The sequence below is a fragment of the Zosterops lateralis genome (genome assembly GCF_965231275.1).
Source record: "Zosterops lateralis genome assembly, chromosome: 1".
Classification (NCBI taxonomy): Eukaryota; Metazoa; Chordata; class Aves; order Passeriformes; family Zosteropidae; genus Zosterops; species Zosterops lateralis.
Window position 1 is genome coordinate 110659995 of NC_139762.1, and position 17401 is coordinate 110677395.

Sequence of the window (17401 nt, forward strand, 5' to 3'; positions counted from 1 at the left end):
AAGCAACAGTTATCTTATAACCACTCTCACTCAATTTTTTAACTTATGTATAAAAATTGTAATGAACAGCAAGGAAAATCCAAAAAGAGTGACATGGTATAGTTACTGTAGTGAGTATCTGCAAGCATGTTACAGAAATCCTGTGTTAGCAGGTGTCTGCAAAAATAAAAGTTTCCTTTCCTGAGCCCAGAGAGGCCTCTGCTACATATTTTCTATTTGAGATACTGAGATAAGACTAGGTCATTTCCCTGGTGATACTCCAATCACATGTGCCTTTTCACCAATATGTCTGCCAGGTCCAGCACTCCAGAAGTGCCTTTTTCTTTCTTCTTGGCCCTTCCATGGTTGCCAAATAAAAACATACATGATCATAAACTGTACTTTTCATTAATTTTAAACCTCCAGTTTTTTTCAAAGCAAATTATCACTATTTTGTTCATGTCAGTGCTTCCAACCAGAGTTTCAGGCTGGGTGCTAGAAATGTCTGTACTTGGACCAGGATTCTTCTTCAGCTTGACATTCCCTTTATAAAGTGGGAACAATAGTGCTTGTGTTTTCCTCTGTACCTGTGTGACTCTGCAATCTATGCAGAAAAGGAGATAGTTACCATCATCATTAATTCATGTTTGTAGCATCTAGTCCATAATTGTGTCCTGTAGAGCTTTGCTCAGCTTTTATTTACGGCAAATGGTATGGATTTTAAGCAGAAAATTCTAAATCTTTTATCTCCCCAAAGAAAGCTACAGTGGGTACATTCTTTTCAAAAGGGAGCATGAAGGAACTTATTACATGCTTTTTATAGAGAAATCCTGCTAGTGTTGAAAGGGGGAAGATGGGCAGTTGTCCTTGTGCTCTGAGTTTCATTTTTAAGTTACTATATGGGTATGGTGAATGCAAGGAGTTCATAAAGTAGGGCTAAATTAAACCCAGGTAGGGTGGTGTCCTGCAGGTTACAATTTGAATCTGAGCCATATTAGCAGGAGTTAATCAGCTCCACCTTGAGACTTGACCAGACAAGTTGCTGGATTGGAGTTGTGTAGGTAGTGTTGTGCCTCTGGTGATGAAGGGAGAGGGGGTTTTGTTTGTGTGTGTTTATGTACGTGTGCTTTATGCCTCTGCTAGGACCGCACCTCACAGAGATAAGAAGTCCTTCTGACAAACAAAGCAGCAGCAGCTGTCTCATGGATGGCTAAGATAAAGAATGAGCAAGTATCAGAGCTAATACAAGTCAATTAGTTGTCAGGCATTTTCCCATTCCTCCCTTTCACACTCTTCCAAAGAAAGAGCAACTAATGTGGTCTGTGCAGAGTGCTGCAAAGGTGGTAGTGTTTGCCTGGTTGTCCTGCTCCTTGTGCTGTACTGCACTGCTCAGCTGTGCATGGAGAAGAGCTGCCCTGAGCCACACAGTTGTCCTCCTACCCAAGGCTAAAACAATTACTTATTGGTTAAGATCTGCTCATGACAAATTTCTGCTGTTTGTTTTCCCAAGGCTCAGTAAAGGCAGTGTCTGTGTAATCAGTCTATTCTGGCCTCCCTGCCCTCTCATCTCCTCTGCAGGCAGATCTTCCTTTTCTTATTCTTTTCCACTAGCTCTGCTGAGGAGGCTGGAGGTGACCAAAAATGGAGAAGGTTTTCATGGCCCTTACCTCTCCAGAAAGTCAACTGCTTGATAAAAGAGGGATGATTTTTCATGCATAAAAACATATTAGTAAAATAAGGGCTTACCCTTTACCCATGAAGAGTGACTAACTGGGAGAAGGGCATGGCATTAATCCTGTAATCCTCTCCAGATTTCTACTGGGAGACATTTTGTCCTAAAGATCAGCACAGTCATAGAAATAATGCAGAGTAATCAGTCCCATCTTCTTTCAGCCCCCATCCTTGCTTCTGGCTATTAGCAAATTAACTAAATCTTCCCAAGCTTTTGCATGAGACTTACTGTGTCATTACATTAAAAAAAAAAAGCTAAACTCTGCCTCACTTCTTATCGTTCCCTATCTTCGCCCCCTTTGCTATTAGCAATGTGTCATACCTCACCTTTTCATTAGTCTGCATCTCCTGCATTTGTTCTTCTACTGACTTTCCTGCTAGCCCTCTCTCCAGGAGTGAATTCTCTGCCATTTTACATGAGACATTTCAGTTTCCAAACCCATCTTTTAAGTTGAGGGTCTTACACAGGGTTACATCCTGTTGTCCCAATAAGGATGGCACTTATTTCCTCCCTGCAGAAGCACCACTGATTAGAGTGGAGATGTTGCCTGTCTTGTTTTTTTAACAGTTCAGTACTATGCATGCTGACAAGGCATTGGTAAAGGTGTGTTTAACCTTATTAACTGATACAAATCCAGTTTTTATGAAAAAATGTATTTTTCTATAGATATGCACAGAACATAAATACTGAATTCCTAGGGGGAAAATACTCATTTTTGCTTTGTAGCTTGTCTCGTAATTTTGATGTGGGTTTTCATTGTGGTAGTGAGGTTCAAAGGGGGGAAAAAAGTAATGGGACAAGCTGTTGGCTTTAATCACAGTTAGACTGCCTGCTAAAAATTAATTTGTGAGAACATTTGCTGTAATATGAGAGGAACACTGCAACATGGGAAAATAATCCAAATTCACTGTTCTTGGAATAAAGAGAAATCAAGGGAAAAAGGAGTACTGGTAGGGAAGTTAAGGTCATGAATCAATAAGCTCTGAATGCAGCTGAACTTCTGTCATTGGTGCTGACACCATGTACAAAACCCATAAGAACAGAACCAGTTCCCAAGGAAAGGAGGGTAGTTCTCCAAGTGCATTGCTGAGTCTGTTGTGGGATACAGCTGATTTCATGATAATCATTAAGTGGGAAAATCAGTTGCCCCTCAAACACCTATAGCATTTCAAGGCTTTGCTATCATTCATTGATACTGTTTTAAAGGTGTGCCGAAGCAGGGAGAATGTGTTTGTGAACTTCTCTTCATAGTACTGGTTTGGAATATTTCTCTCTTAGTCTGAAATTGGGTGTCTGAAGAGTTATTAATGAAGTTCTGACTTCCAAATGAGGGAATACACACATTTCATTTTAAATGCATGTTGCAGAGAAACTGTGCCTACCTTTTGGACACTGTTAAGAGCAAGTGTAGTAAATATAGTGTCTGTTTGCTCTTGTGTAGAACCTGAGAGAGCAAAGGTGCTTGGAATGTGCTGCTCTGTGTTCCTTCCAATGATGGAAGGAACAATGCCAATAAACATGATGCCAATAAACATGAATGTATTCCCAATGGGAATGTTACTGATAGAAGCCTCAAATTCAGTTCTCTGCATTGGGCATGGTCATAAGATGACCATTCTCCTATCATATGACCTGAGATTCCTGTATGTGCTGCATACACTGGACAGCTGGAGTGGAAACTTCAAGGAAAATACATCCTTGCCTAGAAGCAGTACTCCATGCAAGTAGGAGTTGACTTTTACAGAGTTGATTTTTAAGGGACTCAGATGATACTGCGGCTGATGATGATTTGGCTACAGGTTTTTTTGATCAGATCAGTTTCCTGTCCTAGCCATTTATGTGCCACCACAAAGGAATGGAAATCTGTGGCCAGGGATGCGGGGAGTTGAGATTCCCATGTCTGACAGAAACCATCTCTTTGGTTGACTTAAAAGGACTTGGAAAATGCTCTTTTAGTGACTGATGTCTTCAGCACCAACCAAGATAGTTTTATTTGGGCAATTAACATGTCCCAGAGGACTTAATATGACCCTGGTGCCAGCTAGTCTGAGACTTACTTGTGTTCAGTTATGTCTCACTGAAGATATGAGAAATTCCAGTGATCAGTTAAGAGACTGCTGAACTGATCTGATCTGAGACACTAGCTCAGTTGGCCCTTCTTGCTCCAAGATATGGAGGCCTAATTTTTCACAATTAACAGTCAACATTTTGTTAACATAGGCAAAACTGCTTACTTTGTTTTTCCCGTTCCCCTCAATCTGATTTTCAGACATATTCAGAGAATATGAACTCTGGTTTTCCAAACATAACAATATCACGGGGAGTTTCAGTCAAATCAGTTAAAACTCAGGGGAGTTCTTAACTGATTGCAAAGTCCTAACATGGAGAGCAGCAGGCAAACATAGTTTTTCTAGTTTGTTTTGGGTTTGTTTTTTTTTTTTTGATGGTGACTCGGTTTGTATGGGACGTTTGTAGATAGAGGTATGGGGAAAGTATGGGAGTCTTTGTTTGTACCCAGTCCTATCCCTCTCTGCTCCTTAAAATCAGAATTTGAAAACATGAGGACTCTTAGCTGGTGCTTGCACAACTGCTGATGTCAGAGAGCTTTTGGGGTTTTATCTTATATCAAATGCAGCCTTCTTGAGGGTCTAAGCCAAAGTTAGACACTTCATAATGAACAAGGGGAGTGTAATTAGTGCTCTTCCATGTGCCTACTTTTCCATGTGAAGAAAATACATGGATTTTTTCAGTGTAGGAGCTCATTTAATTTGAAATATATTTTATAAAGATATAGTGACTGCTGTTGAATGCTTTCAGAGTGCATGCACATTATAGGATGTGTTCCAAAAGCAGTTGGAGTTGGTTTGCTGGGAACAATGATGCTGCTCTGGGGAGGGTAGTTTTGGCATGTACCTTTGAAATGAACTGAATTCTGCTGCCTGGTACACCCCTGAGTTTTACTTGGAAACAAAGATGTGTGCGCTACCCTCAAAGGTAATTTTTGTTTCCCTCTGAAAAGTTTCCATGCTTAACTGTCTCTTTCTGTGGCAATTAAAGCCAATCTTGTAGACAGGGGCCTCCTTCCTCCAGCCCTGCATGATTCATGCTATCGTGGCTGCTCATCTCAGGTGCAGAATCTTGTGAAATGTGCTTTTGACTATCTAAATGTATGACATCCACTGATTTTACCTTATCTGTTATGACAGTACTATCTTCTCAAAATGCCATCAAGTTGGTTAGGCAATACTTCCCAGCCCTACAGCCCCTGCTTCCATAGATTTTAATCATATTGTTTGTTTAGCAGGTTCTTTAATTACCTTCTTAAAATAGCTCCTCTGGGCTTCATACCCAACTCTGAATATACCAATCTCCAGTTTTATATTGTTTTGTTTAGTTTTGTTCTTCTTTAAAGAAAAATTGATGTTTCACTCATTTTGCATCCTGAGGACTCTTTTAAAGAAAAAGTGTGAGAAAATTTAATGCTTGCTTTGCCAGTCTTGGTGATTATTACTTGTGAAATATATTGCTTTGCTTGCTTCTAAGCAGAATTTTTATATATTTATAAACACACACATATTTATGTTTCTGTTGTTGTTCTGTCTTTATTGTAGAATTCACCTCAGGTAAGGCAAAAACTCAACTTTCTTCATTTTTCAGTACCCAAGCCACACAGCGCGTCGCAGTTAATTAACCTAATCCCCGGTGCAAGCCCTGTACTCTTTGTTTCAGTCATGCTTCATGGCCCTGCTATGTCCTGAACATGTACATGAGAAAACTTTAATGATGTTTGCTTTGTTTATTGGTACATTACTCGATAGGATTTCTGCAGATACTGTAGAGGATAAGCCCTGTCCTGAAGTTTGTAGTATCATTTTCAGAACTTTGCTCACTGGTTTGTTACGAACAGATTCCAGTGAGTAATGGAGGAATGTTTTGCAGGTTATGTCTCCTTGTCCAGGATGCCTATGGCATGTTTAGTGAAGTGCAGCTGCAGTTCCTGAGTTCCACAGATGACATTGAGCAGTACTGCAGGAGATGGGAAGGAAAACCCTGCTGCTTAGCTGGAATGAAAATTTTGCAGAGAACTACAAGAGGAAGGTGAGAACAATTAATGGAAGAACATATTGCTTGCTGTGGCAGGCAGAGATGATCTGCCTTTTTATTTATTTCTGTGACCAACATTCTTTGGAACAATTGAACCTGGCTTTTCTCAAGCAAATGTCCTCATTGCCACTTTTGGGGCATCCAGCTGTGCTTAAGCCAATCATTCTCCAAAATGAGCATAAATAAGCTAATGCACAAATACACACTTAGCAGAGTAAGGAATTACTGTGTGCAGTATTTCATAAAATATGAGTGTTTTCTTCCTCTTCAATAGATTCAGAGAATTAAAAACATTAGTTCACCTCCCTTTCATTGCAGAACTTTTTACTGCACTAAGTTTTTCTACAGTGCTGCCCAGTATGGATTGAAGTTTCATGCACAGACTTTCTTTTAGTATATGAGAGCTAAATTTTGTCAAGTTTATATGGCTTTAGAGCCACAGTTTAAGTTTCTTTAAAAAAGAAATAAAATCTTAAAGGCATTCTTACTTTGGCATAAGAATGTCAACAGCTTTATAGAAAAATTCCCCCAGGTAAGTAACGAACTGACTTATGATACATCTCAGATTTTGCTTATTCTGTGATTCCTGTTATGTTCTTCAAATAAAATATCTTTAGTCAAGGAAAAAAATTAAATAGATCGATTATCTTACAGAGTATCTTTCTAAGGAGAGTGATACAATGTCCTCATGGGGACCTATATAAATATAATTAGATTGGTTCAGTTCTCAGTATAATTTATTCGTACAAGCATCCGATCTAGATAAGCCTTTGCTATTAGAATGGCTATGGTATTTCTGCTGACACTTTTTTTCCTGTTGAAAAATGCTGTTTCATCAAAACCAGAATGTTTCATGGAAACATTATCTATTTTGGAGACAGCTTTGTTGGGAAGATTTTTTTCAGGTCCAGAGGGAGTGAATATTCTTTCTCTCATTCTCATTTCATGAAAACTTTGAGAAAGTCTCATTTTTGTTTCATATTGGAACAAAAACAAATTTCAAAGCCTTGAAATGTTTAGCAAAATGGAATTGTTGTTTTCCAGCCAGCTCTATTCAGTATGCTTTTCTTTTTATGTACTTGCAGTGTTAATTTTCAGAGCCTTTGGATTTCGAGCCTACTTGCATTTTTATGGATCTTTAATAACAAACACGTCTTCTTATTTAATTATTTTGCTGGCTTTTTTTTTCAAGTTACATTTTTTTCCAAACAAATTAAATAATGGCTTTGGAATTCTGGATACAAATGAAGTTTTACAACTGGCTGCTGGTGCTTCCAGTACTCTGCCTAACTAATAAGAGACAGACTTTTTCTAATGTAAATTCTGTTTCAAAGCAGCAGTAACTTACTTCTGGCTATTCTGAGGACCTTTAGAAGACACAGTGCTGAAAATGCTGGTGGCTCAGCTGGAGCTGTGCTGGTGGTAACCCTGCTAGGGAACATTAAAAGAAAATGGGTATAGCGTAGCTTCGGGGACAGTGCAGCGGTTAAAACGTGATTTCATTGTACATGATGGGTGGGTGGGGGAATTGTTCAGGGATTTATTTTTTCTTAATTGTTTTAGCTTAAGTTCTGCTTTATAACTTTTTATTACTTTAAGTGTTTGGGACACATTCTAGGTGTGATGGAAACCACAGTAAAGCCATAGCTGAAATGAATATGAGGGAGTACTTACTCTCAGAGAGCATAATTAAGCTGTAGCATTCATTGCCACTGGATAAATGGATTTCCAGAGCCACTGGTATATCCAAGCACATGATGGGTTATGCCTATGAGTGTGAGTGTCCAACCTTGGCTTGCAGCACATGAGTGAGTAAGAACTATGTGGTCTGCCCTGCAAGAAAGACTGCTGCCTTTTTTTTTTTTTTTTTTTTTTTTTTTTTGAGAGCACAAATTCTTTTTGCAAGGAGATGGCTTTGAAACTGTTTGTTTCCTGGAGTCTGACAGTGCCTTTTAAAGTGGATAAAAGGGAAGAAAATATAGGAAATATGAGGGAAAAGTAATGACTTTTTTTGTGTGTGCCTGTGAGGCACATGATCTGGAGAAAGCCAGGAATGGCTAATAAGATCCCATATGTTCATGTTGTCCCACAGTCACATGGATTGTAATCAGAGACAGAATGCTTCCTCAGTACCTCTGTGAGACAGAGGAAATTTGCTAATAGATACAAGAGGTTTTCAAGCATTTTGCATCAATGGACCACTGTTATTGTTCAAAAAATTTTCCAGGCCATCATCCATCCTCATCATCAAATATTTAATTTAAAGTACTGTTTGACATCATTCCAGTAAATGCAATTTTAAAATCACTGTTGTAAGCTGAAGTTTCATTTCAAGGGCTGAAAACCTATAAGCATACAATAAAGGGTATTCTACACCCAGGGGAAAACCCGGCCGAACACGTTACTTGATCTTTGGAACAGACCCATGTGTTAAGGAGTGCTAAAGAAACTAAACACATTTTTTCTCTGATAAGAAAACACTTGTGTTCTAAGAGAAAAGTGGGATAAGAACTTACACAGCCGTGTCCTGTCTTGACAAAGATCATCTCTGTGAAATATTGGAATGATAGTAAGCTTACATTGAGAGAAACACTTTCAGTGTTGAATATTGGTTTTCAATATGCTTTGCCAAGTCGTAGGATCTCTTACAGGTCCTTTGAAGGTCTTCTGCTGATTTTGATGGTTTTGAGAGCCAGGCTTATACCCCACATAAAGCATACTCCCCTAAACCATCCCTGCAAGAAATCCTTCCCTTTGCAGTCCAGTAAAGGAAGTGGTGTTTCCCTTTGCAGTCCACTTTTTGGCAATCCTGTAAGACAGAAGGACATGGCTGAGTCATGGCAGAGTTGCCGTAGCTTGTTCAGTGCCTGATTTCCAGCAGTTCTTCTACTCTGTCAGGTTGTTGGGTAAAGTAGGAAGCAGTAGTGTGGCAACTGACTGAACTTTTGTGGTTCAGTATCTGTTTCCTGACAGCTTCTCTCTTCACCCTCTCATTCATACTTGTCACCTAGCCTTTCCTACAGCTATTCCCTGGACTGCATGCTTAGTATCAGCAAAGAAGAAGAAAAAAAGTACAGTGGTTTAAAGGGACAGGACTGAAAAATATTAATTGAAAGGCTGATGGTGGTATTGTCTCCTTAGAGGCTCATGTTCTCACCCTCCCACTGCCTCATGTGTCAGTGTTAAATTCAGCCCCTTGAGGAAGAGGAAGTGGGATTTTGGGGGTGTGCTGCTAGAGGCAGGAATGCTGGTTTAAGAATCTTTATGCAGCACATGTAAACCCCCTGTTTTAATAGGTTCCAGGCATGTTTCAGGTGTGTCAGGTATAACCAGGAACTAAGTGAATGCAATTAGATGCAGGGGCTAAGCACTTGCTGAAATGCCCCAGGAGTAAATAACCTATAAATTGTCATGGTTCCTGCTTCCTACCAGAAATTAATTTCAATGATCTGAGATAATCTTTGGAGTTAGAGACCTGTCTTTATCGACAAAAAATACTGATTTTTTTTTTAGGCCCTACTAGGAGTTCCACAGGGAATAATGATTTGGATTTTGACAATTTGAGTCTTTTCACCTGATTTTCCTACCACTGAGTTGTTTTACTGCTGAGTGTAGCAGATGTACCTGCTTCTTCTCTTTATGCTTTCTTATATGTTAGAAATATGAAGAGTTTCTCTGCAGCAGAATAGAAAGATGATGGCTATTTAAAAATGGAGGGGAGAGGAAGAACACAGAGTGTCAGTACAAGTTTTGTCCCTAAATTGAAAAAATCATTAATAATCTTGAAAGAAGAGGCAACTGCTGCACGTAGAGTACTAAAATCCATACTTGTTGGATAGGCTGAGGATACATCAACTCATAAGCTTTGGCTTTTGAGACAACATTTAAATCATGGCAGGCTGTATTATCTGTTGCATTTTCCTCTACAGTAAACAGGCTCTGAACATTGAGTTCATCAACCAGTGTTACGTTTATGTGAGAAATTTCTGCATGTTCAAATAAAGTTGGCTTCTGTTGTTTGTCATTTTAAACTTCCAAATGTTAGGCACTGAAATGTGAAATCTCCCTGTATGTTTGTAGTGGTCACTATTGTGCTTGAGGGTTTTCATTCTTTTCTATTTTTTTCCTTTTTTATTTGAGTCACATACTTCTCTGGCCTCAATTTCTCTCTTTTTTTCCCCTTTGCTCTTCACTATACTTTCTCTTTTTTTTTTTGCACTTAGAAGAGGGGACCACTGCTAACTGCTGCACAAGTAACTGCTAGACATTGACAAGGAAGTGTGATGGTAAGAGCTCTTCACAGAGCAAGGAGGTCGTAACTTCCTTCCTTTGGTTTTCCCTCCTCCAAAAAGACTGCCATCGAAAAGATCCACCCACATCTCTGGGTTCTGAGGTCCTGAAACACTTCAGTAATTTCTATGCTTAAAAGCTGAGTTTCATTTAAAGCATAATTTCAGTAATCACATTGAACTTTTGAATATTTGCATTATTTTAATATTAATTTCTATGGCTGCTTTTTTATCAGAAAATAAGTTTTTTACCTTCTGAATTTTCTATTCTTTAATAAACGTGAATTGCTGCTTCTATGATAGTGCTTGTGTCATTAATCTATTTAATAGTCAGCATTGGGCAATAACATAGACATACCCATGTTGAATCAAAAGTACTTTTATATTATAATTTCAGTGGTTTAATGTAGTATGTGTAATTTATAATATCCTGTAGAAAATTGTATTACTAAAGTATTTAAATCATTCCACTATGTAATTCCATATATCTAAACAATACCTGAAAAAAGAAGTCAGCAGCCCTTCCTCCCTGTTTGTATTTTGACAGAGATGCTGGTGTAGTAGGCTCAGATTTTTACTTTGCGATTTTGTTGCTTTTATTACTCAAGACTAAGAAAATGTGGTGTTGAATAGTTTGTGCACTGCAAGATCTTAGTAGGTCTGTTAAAGGGAGAGAGAGAGCCTACAGTATCAGCTTTATATTTGGGTTGCTTGTCCCTTGACAGTTCAAGCTTATGCAGTCTGGGTGATTATTAAGGAATTTCTTAGTTTTGCAGAGAGGGCTAGGAATTGCTTTATTTTTATGTTCTTAATAATTGAGACTGACACTGCCAAAGAAAACTGTTCTGGTTTAGACAACAAGTTTAAGAAGTAGGAAAGGAGGAAGCAGAGAAGTTCCAAGTCCTGAGTCCTCAGAGCAAAGCTGTGGAAGATGTTGGAAGAGAATCCTAGCATCTTTCTGTTCCTTGCTGTAAAACTTACATAGTGTTCCTTTTTTCCCTGTTTATGTGCCTTCTTTTCTCTGATATTGCTGGTATTTTCTCCCTCTAGTAATTTTCCCCTGAGCCTGTTATGATTATTAAAGTTGAAAAATCCCCCAAACTATAAAGCCGTATGCTAAAAGTTGGATCAGGCATGGCACACACAAAGCTTTTGGACCAAAACTGTAGCTGAAACTTCATGTTTTTGAGAGAAATAAACAAAATCTTCTTATTTGGTTATGAAGCAAGTTGTCAGGTCAGAATCAGTGAAATGCCATTTTGAAAAATCAGAGTTTGACTTTTGAAACACAGGCTTGTAGTATGAAATAAATGGAATTTCCACAGGATCAGAGTTCTGACAGTATAAGTACTGGTTTATCCATCATGTATTTAGCCTGTTTACCAGTATTATATCCTTAAAATTCTCTGCCTGATGTCTGGGTACACAACAGGCAGTTTGCATTGATGGATACAGAGAAAAGATATACTGAAGTTTAGCAAAGAAAGGTTAAGAGAGATATCTTTTGAGGACATTGAATAATAAAAATAATTAAGGACTCAGAAAACCTATTTTGCTTATTATATGTATGTACACACTGACATATATAAAATCTCATTATATACAAGCAAAGCTTGAAGATGAGGGTTTATAGAAGAGAGGCATACCTACCTGTCATAACTCCAAATTTCTGTGGATACCTTTACTCCATTGCAGTTACTGATAGTCTTATTGTGTTGGTGTTAAACAGTGAAAATATACATACTTGGGATGGGACAAAATTTGTTTTACCAAACACAGAGTTAAGCCTGGCATGGAAAGTAGAGAATTGAGTCTGGCATTTAGAATCTTGTAGATTATTTTTGTCCTTCTGCTATAGAGCCAGTTCTTTTTTCAAAGTTATAGAGTACTACAATAGAGCCCTACTCTCTGAAGTAAAAGAAAAAAGAAGTTACTCAAAATACTTTACATGTTCATTTTTCTTTTTGATCCTTGAGCCTGTTTCTTCTCACTTCTTATTCTGCTTTTCCTTTCTTAGAAGTCTATCCTTTTGTGATAATTTTTTTTCCCAAAGTAACTAGTAATTACACTCACATTTTTATTTTTTCTTGTGTATCCAGGGAGGCTCCATATGCACATGGGAGCTAACCATGCCCCTTCACTGCAGCACAGAGCCAGCTGTTCATCTCTTGTCCTGACTCTATAGCTGAAGAAGGCTACACATATTGAATAAACTGCACCCATTGTTCAAATCGGATTGAACTGGAGTTTGAGTGTTACTTGGCCAGTGAAGGGAATTAATTTTATTCTTTCTGTGAGGATAATGATCTTCTACAGAGGAGGACACAATGTCTTTGTCATTTCTCCACTGTCAGTGCCCCCACTTCATTCTCCCTTCTGGCTAAGTTGAACGAACGCAAAGTGTAAAGAGAGAGTTAACTTTCCTGGAGGTGTATAAGTGTGTGGGGCAACCAGGGAGCTCCCCACCAGGGACACTGACTGATACAGTGAGAGCTCCAGGAGAGAACATCCCAGCTCACAGACAAGGATCACAGCAGGATGTGATTTGGAACTTGCTAATCCTTTGGTTTGTCTCTGCTCTTGGCCTGACTGGTGTCAAAGAAATGATGGGGCCAAGATATTCAGGAGGCTTACCCCACACAGCACCAATCCTCTGCCTGTTTGCAAACAAATACTGTCATTTACTATTAATTAAGTGCTCCTAGTTAAAGCAGTAGATGGTCTTCTCCAAAAGGACACATAGAATAGAAGGAAATGTACCATATGTCTTAGATATTCTGACACAGGATGACAAGTTAGAAGTGGGCTAAAGAAGAAAGGAAAACTTCATATCCTCTGTGAACACTTCAAAAGGCATATGAGGGATCAATCTGTGTGGAGACGTGAACATGCCACAGACAGCATGGCTTAGTTGCTCTAAGTTGATAAATGTGCAATCTCTGTGCACACAGTTTGTGGTACATTTGTGTCTGTGCTCCGACCTTGTGCTCTGGATCGTGTGGGGAAGGCCACTTATGTAACTGCCTGAATTGTACATGAGGCTCTGCCCTCGTTTTGTAGCTCTCCTTTTTCATCCCCCAGTTAGCAGGACCAGTTAGTTCCTCTGGGCATTGGCCTTCCTTGTGTCATAGATCATTCTGTACAATACAAACCAGAAAATCTTGCCCTGGTCAAGGATTCAAGAAGTGAAGTGAAGTGATACTTGTTGTGAAGTATATTTAGTACCTAGGGAACATTGCTTTGTGTGTTGTAGTGTCATCACTGTTGAAAAACAAAAAAAAAAAAACCAAAAACAAAACAAAACAAAAAAACAAACAAACAAACAAACAAACAAAACCCCCAAACTAAAATTTAAAAAAACTTCCAAACACCAAAAGTACACCAGTGTCTCTTCTTTTACAGACTTGGGGATGATGCTTTGTAAGTCAGGAAGTCCATTTCTGTAAAAAAGCACAACTTTTGAGTCTCTAGTCTATTTATTCATTTGGAGAACACAACTACAGGTAGCAACAATGTCTTTCTAGTCTGCCAGCTTGTTACCTGAATTGTGAGCCTCAAGTTGTATTCCCCAAGATCTCCTCTGAGATTTACAGCCATAAAATTTCTTGCAGAGCTGGTCCAAAGGCATCACTATTAACACTGAATCACAGGCAGTGAAAAACCGTGCTGAGAAGCTCGCTGTGTAGACACCCAAAGTCTAAGAATCCAGAGAAGGACTAAGGAAATGTAGAAATAAATAAGCTTAAGCAGAAGTGAGCTAAAAGCAGAACTTTAAAAGGAAAGTTTCCATGACCCCTTGAAGAGAAGCAGCATATTGCAACGTGCTTCAGCCCTGTAAACAGGCTATGTGGTTTCCTTCTAAACAGTTGGGTTTAGAAGTTAATACTACTTTTAACAAGTTTTGGACTTCATTTTTAGAGTTGTTTCAGAAATAGTGGTTTTCTTAATTGGAGGAACAGACAACTTGGAGGCAGTGTGGGGTTAAAGTCCAGATCTCTATGCTTCAGCTGCACAGAACAGAGAACTGGGACAAGATAACTCAGAGCTTTAACTCAAAAATGCATGTCTCTTCAAGTTAGTTATCTGTAGTTATTTCCCCTCCCTCTGCTACTCCTGCCTGTCCAGCAAAGATGTTCCATCAACACACAGGGCAGCCACTGAACTGCTGCAAAGTACAGCTCAGTTTGCTAAAGAGTGGTCAACGTCTTACCTTAATGTGATGGACTGTTAATTTTATGCTTGTTTTTTAAATCAAAAGTGTGAAACTTCAAAATTAATAAATACAAATCATAACTAAGTGAGCATCTGTGTAGGAAGGAAATCATTCTCTGCACATGTACTTAACAAAATCTTGCCTGTTGTTTCTCTGTATCTGATAATTGCTGACTTTCCTGAAAACATTTACAATTAGCTGTCAACAACAACAACAACAACAACAAAAAGAAAACAGTAAAAAGCACACACACACAGCGCCCCCCCCCCAAAAAAAAAAAAAAAAACAAAAAAAAAAACCTCCAGTAGAAATTAAGATGTTAGAAGCAAAAGTTTTTAATAGTTAAATAGCATAGCTAAAAGCTACTTTTTAAAAGCAGTTGTGCTGATACCTGTGTCCTTCCCAAGCTAGCATTTACCCCAGTTCCCCTGAATTCTGTCATGTCAGCAAGCTGTTTGTGGCAAAGGATTAAACATGTCTTGCTTGTCACTGGTGTGATACATCCCTTCCCTCCCTCTCCACCCAACAGCAGAAGTGATGGAAATTTAACTAGACCAAATCAAAACCAGCTTCCAGAAAACGAATATGATTTTAAATTGTTTTCACAATCATGCAATGGTTTAGATTACATTTCTTAATGAATCTTTTTAATATAATGTGTAACACTGGAAAACATTTTAAACCTGATTTTATTGGTCTCTTTGAAGGGCATTAGGACTGTTTAGTCTGATAGACAGCCTGTGGCCTCCAGTAGTGCCTGTAAAAGTTCCCGGACAAAGTCAAGACTCTGAGATGGTAAGATCTGTTATGGACATGGATATGGATATGGACATGGATATGGATATGGATATGGATATGGATATGGATATGGATATGGATATGGGTATGGGTATGGATATGGATATGGATTTTTCCCACTCACAAGTAGTATTTTTGGTGGTGGTATAATCATGTTTACTTTGGTAATCAAGATTCTCTCCCTCTTTTTACCTACCAAGTTTTGTTCTACTGATTCTGACAACCTCCCAGGCTAACCTGAAGTCCTCTGGATCAGCAGCATCTTTCCAAAATTATGCAATTAGCCCCTTATTAGTCCTCTAGAGATAGAATGGTAAGATGTCCAGACAAATTCTTCCTTTCTTCTCCTTGCAGGAGTAAAGACATACTAGATACCATGGAGCCTACTGAGAAATCTGTATACAAGGATGTTAACTCATTCTTTAAAAGCACTTTCAGCCTTAGGTTTGAAAGCACTTTTCTGAAGACTGACTTCTGTGAAGGCAGAATGACTGCTGGAATCAGGTCTCTTACTAGTTAGGATGACTCTGATACTTGTTTCATGTGAGGTCAGAAGGATGATCATAAAAGTAATTGCTAAAGATTAATGAAAGTTTCTGATTTTAGGGGGTGGGAAAGTGTAGAAGTGGATTTAAAGTATGTTACTATATATTTGCAAAGCTGAAATCACATCTGTATTTTTACCTCAATTAGTTTTTGTCTTTGAAAAGGTGTTCTGTCACATCAAATCATTTAAGTAATGTGAGACCATTTGAGAAGCTTCTGGGTAGCTAAATGCTTTGGCTTTCTTGATGTCCTTGTATAGGCTGTTCTTTGGGAAGAAGTTAGTGGTATTAAAAATTTGTTTTAGACCAAAGGAGTCAATATGGAAAAAAAAAAAAAAAAAAAAAAAAAAAAGCTGGAAATACACAAGTTTCAAAACCAGGGAATATTGAAGATGGATATTACTAAAGTCCAAGAATATTACTAAAGTACAAGTTATTTCTAAAGTCCAAGAATCCTTCCTCTGCAATGCAGAGTGTTCTTTGCATTGTCCATGGGTTTATATTGAAGAACAAAAAGCTCAGACCTCAGTTAAAAATAAAATGAAGACTGAAACTGAATGAAAGAACTGTGCTCTCTTTGATTCTCCCTTTCATTGAAATATTTTGGAAGTCTCAGACAAATGGATGGGTTTATGCATTAAAATAATGTGGGCAACAGAATGGGAATATCTATGGCTGAGGCAAAGCTCTTAAATGTCATTTCGTATTGTTATGACTCTTGTTATTTCTTCATTTTTTTCTGTTTTATTAGCAATCTAAAAATGGAGGAAACTTGCCATAACCATGTAATTTACACCTCTGTCGTGGGGTTGAAATAGAAACTAATTTCACAAAGAACCACAACTTGCATTCTGATGCTCCACATTTTTGGCTAGTTGGAGTTCTTTCAATTGAGATACGTTTTTCTTGATACAAACAGTATAGGTTTATGCACAGTTTTATGGAAGCAGTTTTATACATCAGTACATAAATAATATTGCCAGCACGAAGACAATGTTGTTGGGAAGTGATCCGTGGAACGGATTTCTTTTCAGCTGTGTGTACATTCAAATACTTTCTTTAATGCTGTCAGAGGCAAACAGAGTTTGGGTACCAGCTTCCTTTGCTTTTGTTTTTCTTTAAGCAGATTCTTTTTAATGGGTGGGCAACTGTCTTTAATATATTCATATTTCTTCTATTAAATTAAATGTTTTATTAACAACAAACATTACTAAAAGAGAATTTCACCATATTTGCAATAAAAATTATCTTCTAGCATTGTCTTGTCTTTTCTGAGAAATCTTTCCAGCTTGGGACCTCTCTAAGTGGTGATTGATAAAGTTGTTACGTCATGGTACTTTTTAAGGGGAAAAGAAAAATCTGGCATACCACAAAGAGAGCAGTTCTTGCAGCTCTTGCATTCCTGTTCTTCATTATCTGCTTGTGCTGTCCTGGATTTAATTTGGCAGCTTTAAAAGTTCGGCAGCTGTTTACTATCACAAAAACCCACCCACATGCAAAAGTCCCCAAATCTCAGAAAAGCTATGGATGTTTTAAAAAAAATAAATAAAAAAATACTAATCAACGCACTCCTACTACATAATAAAAATATGCAAAACAACTAAAAGCACCTTGAAATAGTCACTGTGTTTGACAAGTATGCCAAGTTATGAGTTCTTTTTGTGATGAGGATCAATGTTAGATTATGGAAAGAATGATACACACAAGCTGATTTCACTTATAACTTGTGACTGTCTTATTA

The 17401-nt window shown here is 38.1% G+C and overlaps 1 protein-coding gene across 5 annotated transcripts in view; it reads left to right on the top strand.

Moving 5' to 3' along the window:
• The window catches only part of SPIDR (scaffold protein involved in DNA repair), a 195159-nt gene that overhangs the window by 162022 nt on the left and 15736 nt on the right, over positions 1 to 17401 (top strand). For 4 of the 5 annotated variants that reach the window (XM_083871162.1, XM_083871161.1, XM_083871164.1 and 1 more), the window contains 2 exons: positions 5651 to 5809; positions 15025 to 15112. In XM_083871162.1, the coding sequence (XP_083727288.1) occupies positions 5651 to 5809; positions 15025 to 15112 (247 nt within the window). The remainder of the gene's footprint in view (positions 1 to 5650; positions 5810 to 15024; positions 15113 to 17401) is intronic. The other variant, XM_083871163.1, reaches the window with a different exon arrangement.